The 14,035-nt window shown below is 37.7% G+C and overlaps 1 protein-coding gene across 3 annotated transcripts in view; it reads left to right on the top strand.

Moving 5' to 3' along the window:
- The window catches only part of LOC126358824 (DE-cadherin), a 564,715-nt gene that overhangs the window by 541,458 nt on the left and 9,222 nt on the right, over nt 1-14,035 (top strand). For all 3 annotated transcript variants that reach the window (XM_050007583.1, XM_050007582.1, XM_050007584.1), the window contains 6 exons: nt 344-543; nt 2,984-3,120; nt 5,816-6,031; nt 12,811-12,946; nt 13,162-13,371; nt 13,492-13,644. In XM_050007583.1, the coding sequence (XP_049863540.1) occupies nt 344-543; nt 2,984-3,120; nt 5,816-6,031; nt 12,811-12,946; nt 13,162-13,371; nt 13,492-13,644 (1,052 nt within the window). The remainder of the gene's footprint in view (nt 1-343; nt 544-2,983; nt 3,121-5,815; nt 6,032-12,810; nt 12,947-13,161; nt 13,372-13,491; nt 13,645-14,035) is intronic.

The following is a 14,035-nucleotide window of genomic DNA, read 5'->3' as shown; positions in this document are numbered from 1 at the left end:
GGTTGCCTCCACTATTGTTATCACTGAATTGGACAGAAGAATACGTTAGAAATGTTCAGATTTCTCCACTTGGCACTCTATTTTATAGCATCCACAGCTCCACAATGACAACTCGGATAGCAACAGTGAACAACATAAGATGACAGTTGACAAATAAACCCATAGCAGCTGCACTACCAACAAACAAAAGGAAAAACTCTATGAACTTGTGTATGAACATAATATTTCTGCTTTAGTTTTAATACTGGACTTGATGGATCCTCATTAGTGAGTTTCTGTAATTAAATAAAATATAAACTCTCTGAATTTGAGAGTGAAAAATATTTTGGTAACACTTTTGCAGGTGTGAGTGTCTTGAAGGCTTTGAAGGTCCACAGTGTGAGATAATTTCTGTTGGATTCTATGGTAATGGCTATGCTTTGTATCCATCCTTGGATGCTTGTGAACAAGGCCATATTTCACTGGAACTTACACCACATTTGGATGATGGATTAATATTTTATGTTGGACCAGTTACTCCAACTTCTGGTCATAATGTCAGAGGTATCTATTACATATTAATTATTTCATGAGAAACATTGAAATAAATTTCAAAGATTGGAGCAGATAACTCATAGTAGAATGATACTATATTATTAAAATATATTAATGTATTTCCTTACTGTACCAATTATCCATTTTGTGTATTGTGTTCTTTAATTTAGTACATGCATTAGTAGACGCAGAATTTAAAAAAGTAGTGGAAAAAGTATTTGTCAGAGGAGCAGAGGGTCTGTATATGTTGTAGAAGTGCAGCAAGTTAAACGGAAAGGACAATTGTCTTATATTCATTCGTTTATTCATGCAGGACAGTGAACAAGTTTAGAAGTTCATAACAGCTTTATTTATCTTATCTAACTCTTCGCATGGGGTAAAATTGCTGGCAGGACAACTTGCCATTACTTACCTTCAGAAATCACAACTCCCAGCACCCGTGGTGGTGGTGGTGGTGGTGGTGCTGATGCTGATGTCCCATACTCTGAGGAGCATAGGGGACAATGCGGGAGACATACACTGCTGTACTAGGCAAGGTCCTAGTGGAGATGGTTTGCCATTGCCTTCCTCCGAACTTAATGGGGGTGAATGATGTTGATGATGAAGAAGACACAACACCACCCAGTCATCTCGAGGCAGGAAAAATACCAGACTCTGCCGGGAATCGAACCCAGGATCCCATACGTGGGAAGCAAGACCTGGAATGAGGAAGAAGGGAGGCAAAAGTGAAGAAAATGGTGTCAGGAAGTGTACGAATTTGAACACTGTACCAGGTCAAACTAGGAGAAGATAAAAGGAACAGAGCAGGAATTAAAGCTGATAAGAGCAACAAGTGAAAAAGTAAAGTTGGCAACTATTGCAGTTAAGGAATAGAAATAAGTGCAGAGAGAGAGAGAGAACAGGGTTGAAGGTATTTGGTGGGGTGGGTTGGGGTGGGGATGAATAAGTAAATAATAATAAGAATTTTATTATTATTATTATCATCATCATCATCATCATCTTGCACACCAGTATAGGAAAGAAGAAAGAGGATGGAGTTAGGCTGTACTCAGATTAAAATTACTTTGTGATTAATGTTTAAGGAACTCGAGTGGTAGGTACCAGCAACCCAGCAACCATCCAATTATACTTCTTTCTTGAGCGCCATATGCTCGATGTGTTGCTTTTTTTTTTTATTTTTTTTTTTTTATAGGTATACACAGTGCCTTGTGAAATGTGACTGGCTTAATGCTGGCAACTGGCACCCACTACTGTAATCAATCAATCACAAAGTAATTTTAATTGGAGTAGAAGAGGGTGGGAAGACAAGCTAAAATGTTGGAGATATGTTCCTATCTCCATAATTCAGGAAGTTGGCACTGCACGAGAGGATCCAAATGGCCCACATGGTATAGTTGTTGGATCTTAAGAGTCTTGCTCTAGTATGGACAGTAGTAGCTACATAGTGGACAGCCCAAGGGCAGACAGTTCTTCTATGTCCAATCATACACTCTTCCAATGTGGTATGCTTTTCACTGCAGTAGACAGCTTTTAATGGTCACTTCTCTGCCATTTTTAATCAGTCGTGAGGCTGAACATGTATGCAGGACACAACACCAGTAGGAAGTGCCCACTGCAGTGGATTGTGTGCATTTGCACCCTCAGGACTGATTGAAAACTTCACTTTTTTGATCATTAACAGCTGTCCACTGTATTGGATGCTGTGCATCTAGGTGTAACATTGCAAAGCGATATGGTATGGAATGAGCACATCACATTGGTTGTAGGAAAGGCAAAAGCTTGACTTCATTTTATTGGGATAATTCTGCAAAGTGTGTCTCGGGAAGGTGATGCTTTTTTGAGTCACTATTGTGGAAATTTAGAGAAAGTGCATTTGAGGCTGACTGCAGAATGATTCTATTGCTGCCAATGTACATTTTGCAGAAGGATCATGAAGATGAGATGAGTGAAACAGGAAAGGAAATAATTAGTGTTGGATGTGGTACCCTCTGCTATGGACTGTATGATGGCTTGTGGAGTATGTATGTACATGTAGATTTACATGTATGTGGATAATATTAAGGAAAGATAATCATTTCAGGGTTTTACTTCAGAAGGTTTTAGCTCTGGTGGGATAATCTATTAAGGCACTGAAGTTCTGGGCGATAGTGAGTAACAAAAGGCAAAGTTATAACCATTGTGTAAATTTTTTTCTGTTTCCAGTAAGGTAGTCAATTCTTTCTTTCGTGTCATTGTTTGACACATTTATGGCCTTTTTCATGTGCCATTATCTAAAATATGATGTATTCTCCATAAACTGCATTAGTACTAACAAAGTGTTTTTTGCATGTGCCCAGTAATGAAAATTTGAAATCAACCAGCTTGAAATGTATTTGTGTATGATTTGTAGTCTTCATATTCATAATCAATGTAATTAGATAAATATGTTAACTGCTTTTTTTCCCTCCAGATTTCATGGCTTTATACCTGCAAAATGGGTTCCTTCGGTTGCTAATGGACTATGGTTCTGGAACAGTATCAGTTGAACAAAATCAAAAGCTAACTGATGGAAAACCTCACTTCATTGATATTCTTTGGAGCAAAACGGTAATAAAATTATTATGACAGACTCCTGGATAATCATAATTAACATATTTAAAGATTGAATTGTATTGATGCCATGATGTTTCTATCACTTGAGTAAACATTGCTAAATACAAGTTAAGAATTAAATGCAGCAGAGAATAAACATATATATTACTTTTGGCAAGCATTGAAAACAGCATTTGGAATACATGTGCCCAAGGCATATTCGAAGGGGGAGTTGTCAGAGAGAGTACATCAGAGATAGCACATTGGTAAGCAATGTACCAGCATCTGTTACAAGATAAAGACAGAGTGAGAAGTAAATATATATTATGACAAAATTAATTAATGGTGCAATTAAGAATTAAGACAGAAAACTGCAGAAAGGAATAGAAAAAGAAAATATCATAATACATGAAAATAAAAAGTACAATCTTATGTTAATCTCAAATAATTACCCCTACCCATCCTCTACCTGTGCAATAATTTACACTGCAAAAGTTGCCCCATACAGCAACCCACTACTACTTACTGCAGATCCAACACTGGCAAGTCTTATGATATTAAAGGCAGAGCAGCTTGTGGAGCCAGGCTTGTTTATCAGCTACTTGTGTCCAGTGTGCAATGTTCATATAGACATGACCACCACTGAACAGATGAAGCTCATAAATGGGCATAGGAGAACAGTCCATCTTAGGTACACCCAGTAGCCACTTGTTGAACATGCTCCACTGCTAGACTTGAAGGACCTGAATGCTTGCTTGCTACACCACACAGGCTTATTTGGATCTCCCCACCACACCTGGTAAGTTTCCCTGAACTCTTCACATGAGAACTTGCACTCCAACACATCTTTAAATCCCAAAACCCTCCAGAAATTAATCTCCTTTATCTGATCCCCTCCCTCACTTTTTTTTTCCATTTTCGTTTACTGTGACTTCTTTTTTTCTATCCTAATTCATAATTGCACTATTCATTTCCCTCCCCCGCCCCCAATCTGCTAATCTATTGTTTCTTCTTGTTCTGTCATTACTGTCTGTCTGATTCCTTCCACTAATATTTATCTACACTCGTTGTCTTAAGTGGTGGTTCCCTCTCATCCTGAGGTCTGAGTGACTTAACTTTCCTTTTAACACAGCCTTTCCCAACCAACCAACCAAGCTCATCACTCCATGAGAAAGTATCTATGAGTTAGGAAGTATGTAACTTTCATATATGTTGACCAGAAATATTGTATAGTGTTCACAGTAATAACCTAGTTATTTTTCAGAGCTACAGAGGCTCTTTATTCAAATAAACATTGCACAACAAAAAAGGGAAAAAATGAAAAGTTTAATTTACTGTGTCTCAGTTTTAAAGACCAACTCTCAAAAGATCAAACTAAGTTCTGTGTGAAATCAAACAATGGAAAATCCATACTTGAATAATGACAGTAATTTGAAAAAGATAGATTGCTACACACCATATAGTGGAGATGTTGACTTGCAGACAGGCACAACAAAAAGGCAGCGAAACAAGTAAGCTTTTGACTGAAAGGTCTTCCTCTGGAGTAAACAACACACACACACACACACACACACACACACACACACACACACACACACACACACACACACACACGAAAATGTAACTAGTGCATTCATGACCAATGTCTCTGGCTGCTGAGGCCTTGGCAACCAGAAACAGTGGTCATGTATGTGAACTGCGTTTGCATGAATGTATATGTTGTCCACTCCAGAAGGCCTTTTGGCAAAAAGCTTACTTGCTTAGCAGTCTTCCCATAGTGCCTGACTGTGACTTAACATTTCCACTAAATTGTGAGTAGCAACTATACTTTTCATAATATTCTCAAATTTCATTGTGAGTATTATGTGACTCAGTAGAACGTTGCTTGTTTCAAAATTATTGCATTCCATTGTAAAATGTCCACAGCAATAGGAAGCAGTCTACAAAAGTTTTAAATCTCCTTAAAGAATTTCTTATGAAATGAGGGTGCAGTATTATAAATTTAATATTTAATGGGTGCCTTTTGGTGAAATAGGATGTGTGGCAAATTTGTGAATGACGTAATTTAATATAGTTATAATAATGTTTCTGAAGTACCCTTGCCGTGTCCCTCAAAAATGTCTGTTCACTGCGCGCGTGCACACGCGCGCACACACACACACACACACACACACACACACACACACACACACACACACACACCCCTACCTTTCCTGGCCAAACTGACATTTAGCTTTGCTGAACAATAATTTCATATGTGCTTGCTCTTTCATGTAAATATGGCTTTAAATTAAATACGCAAATCATAAATGATTTCTGTGATCTATACTTACACTGAATATATTAATCAAGTGAGATTTGACTAAGCACTTGTAATATTTTTGGATCGGTGTTTTAAGGTCAAAACTTGTTATTTGGAATCAAGCAGATCAGATTAAAGCTGTATTGGACTGGATGAGAAATCCTCTTTCCTTTTTCCCCTTTAAATACTGGTGCAACATGTGGTTGTAACTATTGACCACAGGGTTGATTTCAGAAAATACTCCTCTTCTAAGAGGAAAATTTGAGATGGCTTTCGGTTTTGTTGCTCTACACCGATGTTGCTTTCATTGGTATTTAAGGGCTCTTTACTTGTTTGTTATTACCATAAAATTTCAAATAAAATTTTAGTTGTTGACCACATTCATAGAGATTTCCTTATTTATTTCAGACTATTGAGCTGGATGTTGATCATTGCCAGATGAGCTCATGTGTGTCTTTTAAAGCTCCTGTACCACCAAACGAATATCTCAATGTGAACGGCCCATTGCAGCTGGGTGGAACTTTTACAGACCTAACTGTGATTGGTGCAAGACTAAACTGGACTAATTTACCTGTAATGGAAGGTTTTGGTGGCTGCATTCGTAACCTTACATTTAACGGGAAGGTGAGTAATATATGGATTTTACCAATTACATTTCATCCATTAGTTTAAAAATTCTTCCTATTATATTTTCTTTGCCCAAAAGAACTATTTGGAAGGCAGTTGTCGTTATGGTTGTTGTGAGGAAAGAGCTACATATATTAATGAATGTGGTTTATTTCAAATGTATTTTGATAATGTAATGCTCAACAGATGCTTCATGACAGTAAGAGCAGAGAGCAAAAACGAACTTTACACTGACAACACCTACTTCAAAGTTTAATGTCACTGATACTTTATTTGTGGAAATGGTGTCGAAGGAGTCAGTTTATTTCTTGACTTGTAAGAACTGTTTGGTAGAGCAGGACTTCAACCCAGGACTTCACCCTTTTGCAGACAATCTTTACTAACTGAATTATCTAGGCTCACATAATCTCACAGCTTCACTTCTGCCAGTACCTATCCCGTACTTCCCTAATTTCACAGAAGCTCTCCTGCTTGCCTTACATGTTTAGCAGCCCAAGAAAAGTGATATGGAAGAGAAATGGCCCAAAGGGTTGTTTCCTGAATGAATCCTTTGTTCTTCAATGGGATGTGCACTGTTTTGAGCTTCCTACATGTCTGGTCATCTGCAAAATAAAGGATATGTCAGAGAGGAACCTGAAAGAGATGCACAGTTTCAATATAGCTGAAGACAGGGACTAGGGGAAGTTTAGGCTAGGTGGACTGTGAGGACAGTGGGTGTGGCAGAACAACTGTTATTACCTATGCAGTTTAGAGGGAATGGAGCAGGTGCAGGGGGATGAAAATGGTACTACTATTGAAACAGTTGTTAAAGTTATTGGTGTTGTGATGTGCACCACATGCGAACTGGGTGTTGAGATGGTGGTTGCCTCTTAGTTTCACAGTGGGCAGTCATGCAGATAGACAGCTGGTTAATTGACATACCAATATGCTATGGCACAAAATAATGGCAGCTTTTCTGTCATGTGATGACATTGCTTTTGCATGTAGCCCTACTTGTAATTGAATATAAAATATCTACGACTCGACTGATGCAGGAAGTGGTGGAAAAGGTCTTGCAGTTAACTCATCCCTACAGGAGCAGGGTAGGCAGCAAGTATGACGAACTTTAGAGCATGATAGTTCAGGTGAGAGAGAATGTTAGTGAGGGAGAGGAGGGTTATTTCTGTGTATGATATCCCCCATCGCAGAGTCACAGGAGACGTACAGTATAAACCCACTTTTGCGTTCATGGAATTAACATGTTCCCATTGTTTACAACATTTTTATCACTCCTGTCAAATGTTTTATGTCCACAATGTTAATTCACATTTGATTTTGCGTCAAAAAATTTATAATTTTTCCGGATTTAGGCTTTATGAAAAAATGCTTGTGGGGGGGACTGATGTAAAATGACGCTGGCATGATATTGGCCATCAAGTAGTTTAACACCAGGGTGCTCTACTTAGTGGTTTTAAACTGGTAAATGTGTAAAAGTTGGAACTGTTTGTATTGCATCTCCTGCCACTGCCAGTCTCTGCTCTGCATGGTGGCTGATAGGAGTAACTAGGTTTGTACAAATAAAGGTATCCTGACCAATCACAACGATGTCCAAACTGCCTCTACAGCGCATGAGCAGTTCTGTGATTGTTCTAATTGTCGTCACACCTCTGTCGAACCATATTTAGTGTGTTCTGTCTTTTATCCGCTTGTAGCACTAGTTGGCACCTTCATTCAGTTTGCATTGTTCCAATGTTTTTGGTTTAAACATGGTGTGAATTACATATATTCTTATGCTGAGCAAAACATGTTTCAGGGATTTATTCTCATTTTTAAGAGCAATATTTACATATGTATTTTTTGTGATGTTACACAAGAAACGTTGGAGTGATCGTTTGTATGTGTGGGGCTTTCTACATAACTAGGAAGCACAGTACCGGATAACCTCAAAAAGACAACTACAGTTAAAGAGAGGCAGAACAACACATATGCAAACAACTCGCGAAATACTTGCTTGAATATTTGTACTTGATATGGAGGAACAAATTCTCGAAAAGCACTGTGATAACCTTAAAAAAATGTGTAACTGATGCAGTGTTTCATTATTTAAATAATGAATGACAGCTGCAGGCATTACAAAAACATCTATAATGACATGTGAAATTGAGTCAAATGTTCCTGCTTCCCAGTTATCAGTTCCCATATCAGCTGATCTATTAGATAATAAACCATTGTTAGATAATAAACAAGTCCCTGACATGAGTATTTTGGCACATGTGCACATACATAAAGTGTGAATGCAGGGGGTATCCTATACATAACTTTTTCAGCTTAAAATGTTATTTCCCATGATTTACATTTTCCCACATTTTACACAATTTTTTGAAGTCTCTTGAAAAGTGTAAAAGTGGGGTTTCATTGTGATTGAAGCCTGAATGAAAGAAGAGACTTTTATGGTTCAGGTGGCCAGGATGTTCTCTGTCTGTAAAGGTTCTAACCAGTAGTCAGTATATTTGGACAATTCCTGCTTCTCACTGCAGATGCAGCACATGTGAGAGGAAAGGTTCTTAGTGAGATACTTTTGATGTGGAATGTGGCAGTTGCTAATGTTGTGGTAGTGTCAGTGATTGGTACATTTTATATTTTCAGTAACTTTAAATGCGAACATTTTTAGGTTAGGCTTTACCGTGACTGTTATTGACATTAAATGAAACAATAAGTTTACTGTTACCAGTCACTGTTTATTTGTTTCCACGACGCGTTTCAAAGGTTTAAACCTCCATCATCAGGTGGATATACATCAGTTAATATGGCATTTGTGTGTTTGTGTTGTGTTATGATTTCTTTGGAGGAAGTTGTGACACTGTCTAGTGGAGAAAACAAAACAGTATTTCAGAACTTGGTCTGTTTTGACAAAAATTGAACTTGTATCTTGCAGTAAACATAAATTAAGTAAGATAAAGTACCTCCAGTGGTCACAGGATCCTTTCACAGTCGTAACACATCACATGAACACTATCATATTGTATAAACAAATATGGCGTCGTAATCTATTAGGTGCATGGATCGTACAGCAAAAGAGAAAACGTTCTCACAAAGTCCAGAGAATATACGTCCTAACAACATTATTACAGAAAACATTTTTGAATGATTTGGAGGTGTTGAATACATTTGTTGGAGTAAATACTTCAGGCAGTAAGTAAATACGATTTTGACAGCTTAAAATAGCATAAAGTTCATACTCATTTATACAATCAGGTGAGGTGTTAGAGACTTTAAGTACAATAATCATATTGGCTACAGTGATAAAATAAAATAAAGTAATACACAATTGACCATTCTTATAGGGGTTCATAGGTAGATATGAAAGGCTGGAGGCAGAGGGGAAGGAATATAAAGAGAACATGAGAGGGAGGGAGAGGGTGGAGAGAGAGATTGTATGACAGCAAACTTTACAAGGCAAAGGATCTTAAGATTATATCTGTTGCATGTATTAACTGTCTAAAGGTTGTGGTAATACATTGCTAAATGCTTAAAAAGTGCACATGGATGTGCATTTGTATCAGCAGTTGTATACATAGTTTCAAGCTGACAAGGGGTACAAACTGTTGGTGTGCTTGTATATCTGTAAATGAAGTCAATCTCCTGTACACTCAGGGCTGTTATGGTAACATAAATAAATATTAGTGGTAAATCTTAGGGTGTGTGTGTGTGTGTGTGTGTGTGTGTGTGTGTGTGCTTAGCAATTTTTAATGACGTAGGCAGTTGTTGAAAGATTTCCTATCAGATTGCCAATGTCTTCAAGCGAAAAGGCATAAGCATATCCTTCACAACAGACAACAGGATCGGACAGAAATTACCCCACAACATCAGCACACAGAACCCTCTGCATCACACAGGCGTATACAAAATTAAATGTTTAGACTGTGACTGCTTCTACATAGGCCAGACAGGGAGATCATTTGAGATTAGGTTCAAAGAACACATGGCAGCACTAAAAAACAAAAAATACCACACATCAGCTATTGCCACCCACCTGCATGAAACAAAACACCATGTTAACAACACAAGTATCAGCATCCTACACATCCAACCAAAAGGCAGAAAACTAGACATCCTTGAAACACTCCAAATATACAAACATCAAACTAAACAACCTGAATGCATCTTAAATGACAAAAATGACAATATTTACTGTAGTATCATCTCCGTTTTCAACAACTGCCTACGTCATTAAAAATTGCTAAGCACACACACACACACACACACACACACACACACACACACACACACACACACACACACACACACACACACACCCTAAGATTTACCACTAATATTTATTTATGTTACCATAACAGCCCTGAGTGTACAGGAGATTGACTTCATTTACAGATATACAAGCACACCAACAGTTTGTACCCCTTGTCAGCTTGAAACTATGTATACAACTGCTGATACAAATGCACATCCATGTGCACTTTTTAAGCATTTAGCAATGTATTACCACAACCTTTAGACAGTTAATACATGCAACAGATATAATCTTAAGATCCTTTGCCTTGTAAAGTTTGCTGTCATACAATCTCTCTCTCCACCCTCTCCCTCCCTCTCATGTTCTCTTTATATTCCTTCCCCTCTGCCTCCAGCCTTTCATATCTACCTATGAACCCCTATAAGAATGGTCAATTGTGTATTACTTTATTTTATTTTATCACTGTAGCCAATATGATTATTGTACTTAAAGTCTCTAACACCTCACCTGATTGTATAAATGAGTATGAACTTTATGCTATTTTAAGCTGTCAAAATCGTATTTACTTACTGCCTGAAGTATTTACTCCAACAAATGTATTCAACACCTCCAAATCATTCAAAAATGTTTTCTGTAATAATGTTGTTAGGACGTATATTCTCTGGACTTTGTGAGAACGTTTTCTCTTTTGCTGTACGATCCATGCACCTAATAGATTACGACGCCATATTTGTTTATACAATATGATAGTGTTCATGTGATGTGTTACGACTGTGAAAGGATCCTGTGACCACTGGAGGTACTTTATCTTACTTAATTTATGTTTACTGCTAGATACAAGTTCAATTTTTGTCAAAACAGACCAAGTTCTGAAATACTGTTTTGTTTTCTCCACTAGACAGTGTCACAACTTCCTCCAAAGAAATCGTAACACAACACAAACACACAAATGCCATATTAACTGATGTATATCCACCTGATGATGGAGGTTTAAACCTTTGAAACGCGTCGTGGAAACAAATAAACAGTGACTGGTAACAGTAAACTTATTGTTTTATTTACAGTAAATTCTATGGTGTATTAAGAGAGATTAAGATCAACATTAAACAGGATTGAAAAGTTGAGTTGAACAATGCCAGGTAAAGAGGATTCACAAGTTAGTTCTGAGGTTCTGGAAGAAAGAATTGTGGCTGTCCTTGGTGTGGCACCAGTCATTGGCAAATCTCAAACTGACAAGGTGCTTTGTGCGTTAAATGAACAGAAGCTGTTCCTCTAGATGCCCCATAAAGTTGGATGCAAGAAGGCATGGCAAGAGTACCCATATCAGTTCTTCAGATGTGTTTGTAGATGTTGCCATCAGACAAGAAGTAATTGAGTGAACATGTGTTTTGCCAGAAGAGTAAGGAAAGGAGTGCTGGATTGGTGTCCAGACATTAGGGCAGTTGTGATTCTGTGGCAGCAAGGCCATGGCCATGTGGGATGTTTATGCTCTGGGGCATAACATTCACAGACAGAAGCAGGAAATCTGATATAATGGGGTAACAAGATGTAGGTTGTGGAAATGTAGTGCCAGAAGTGATTAGCTTCTTGAATCTAGGACTGCAGACAGTTGGTTGGAGATGACAGTAGGTGAAGGTGAAGCACCTTTCCGTGAGAGAATTGCAATTTTTGATTTTGGAAGTAGGTAAAAGTGGATATAGGCGTTGTTGTTGTTGTAGGTTGTGGTGGTGGTGGTGGTGGTGGTGGTGGTGGTGAATTCACATGATTGGTTTTGAGAAGTAGTTAGAAGCCATTTTGGGTTTGTGAGATGTGATGATAGTGATTAGGTTTTAAGCAGAGGGGTCAGAAATTGGATGAGACACTGAGGCCAGTAATTATCGTGGTTCATGGTGCCCTTATCGTAAGGAAGAGTGATATGTTCAGAACTGATTTTATTTTAGATGATAGCTGTGTGAGAAGGGTTATGGGAAAAGATAATGAAGCCAAATTGGAGTTCAGGGGTTCATGGAAGGCTATTGTGTGGTCAATGGTAGAAAGAGTAATAGTTGGAGGGTGACTGAAACTGATCAAAATAAAATTCATTGTTAGTTCCAGTAGGATGGGCAGCAAAGAAATGCTTTCACTGAAGGGAGTGAATACTAGGAAACATTTAAGGAAGAGTTTGTTGAAATGATTCGTAACTATGATGAAGAGAAGTTTTTTGGACTGGTAGAATTTGTAATTGGGGACAAAATGTGGTAGAAGATGTATTGAAAAATAAAGAAGCAAGGATAGAAATAATTTTAGGAAGAAATCGGTGATGGAGTAATAGAGAAGGTTTTCAAATTGTTGAAGGGATGTGTAAGAGGTGTGCAGTGTAAAAACGAGGGTAAGTAATCATTTTTCTCACACACACACACACACACACACGAATTGTGTGTGTGTGTGTGTGTGTGTGTGTGTGTGTGTGTGTGTAATGCTGTCACAGATATTGATTTAGTGGTTTCAGTGCATCTTTACTTCTTTGTAGAATGGAGAGACTAAGCATTTCATACTTTTCTTCCAGACATACAACTTGGGCATGCCAGGTGATGCTAAAAATGTGGATCCTGGATGTAATCGTGGGTTAGCAAAAGCTGTTTCATTTGGAATTAACACCAATTTCCTTGTGGCGATACTAATATGTATTGCAATATTCCTCAGTAAGTATACTACTGCTGCACACATTTTAAATAATGTTAACAGAAAAGTAGAATATGCCATAGAATAAAAAAATTGAAGGGGTTTGGCATCATTGGTTATTCTTAATTTGTAAAATATTTGTTTGCAGTTATATACTTCCCTTGCTTATAAACAGTAATTGTAACTTATGATATGTTGTCCCCTTGAAATTAATAGTGAAATAAATTTGTTTCAGTCCTGATCCTGGCAGTAGTTGTGCAGAGACGCAAGTCTGATGACATGTATAAAGACACAGATGACATCAGAGAAAATATTATTAATTATGAGGATGAGGGAGGTGGTGAGGGTGATATGACAGGTTATGATCTGAATGTTCTACGTTTCATGTATGATGGTCAAGGTCCAAATGACAAGGCTCCTGTTAAGGAAAACTTGAAGAAGAGAGGTAACATTTTGGTTTTTCATTGGCAAAAGTGACAGAGCTGTTCAATTTCTTAGTCATTGGTTCCATACAAATGTTGTTAATTTTTTCTGAAATAATAATTTCGATGTACTTTGCCAACAGCACCAGATGAAGTGCCAGATATATGTGGATTCTTAGATGGGAAGAAAAAAGTCTGTGACAATGACCCAGAGAGTACGCCTTTTGATGATGTCAGGCATTATGCATATGAGGGTGATGGTAACTCATCAGGCTCATTATCATCATTGGCATCTGGTGAGTAGTGTAATTGCATGTGGTGGTGTCTATGAATATTAAATGAAACTGCAACAGTTGTTTAATCCATTTTCATGATTCTAAAGTTTCATTGTGTTAGCTCTAATAGTTTTTCAGCAAAAACTATTTAACATAACAACTGTATACTGATGATTGTTATATGAATTTGTAAATTGAAGAATGCTGGGCAGGAAGTTGCGTGTTATGAGGAATTGATTTTTTAACACTTTGACAATGCTCCTGTAAGGCCGTTGTGTTGTGCAACCCAGGTGCCAGTTATCGATTGGAAACTGAAAACAAATTGCAAGAATATCTGGTTACCTTCCCTTTGTCAAGTGATATCATTCACTTACAGAATCCAGCATAATAGTAGTGTCTGATGGAACCAGTG

Source organism: Schistocerca gregaria, chromosome 1, assembly GCF_023897955.1.
Source record: "Schistocerca gregaria isolate iqSchGreg1 chromosome 1, iqSchGreg1.2, whole genome shotgun sequence".
Lineage (NCBI taxonomy): Eukaryota > Metazoa > Arthropoda > Insecta > Orthoptera > Acrididae > Schistocerca > Schistocerca gregaria.
The sequence above is the reverse complement of the archived record's forward strand: the minus strand, read 5'-3'. Positions and strand labels throughout refer to the sequence as shown.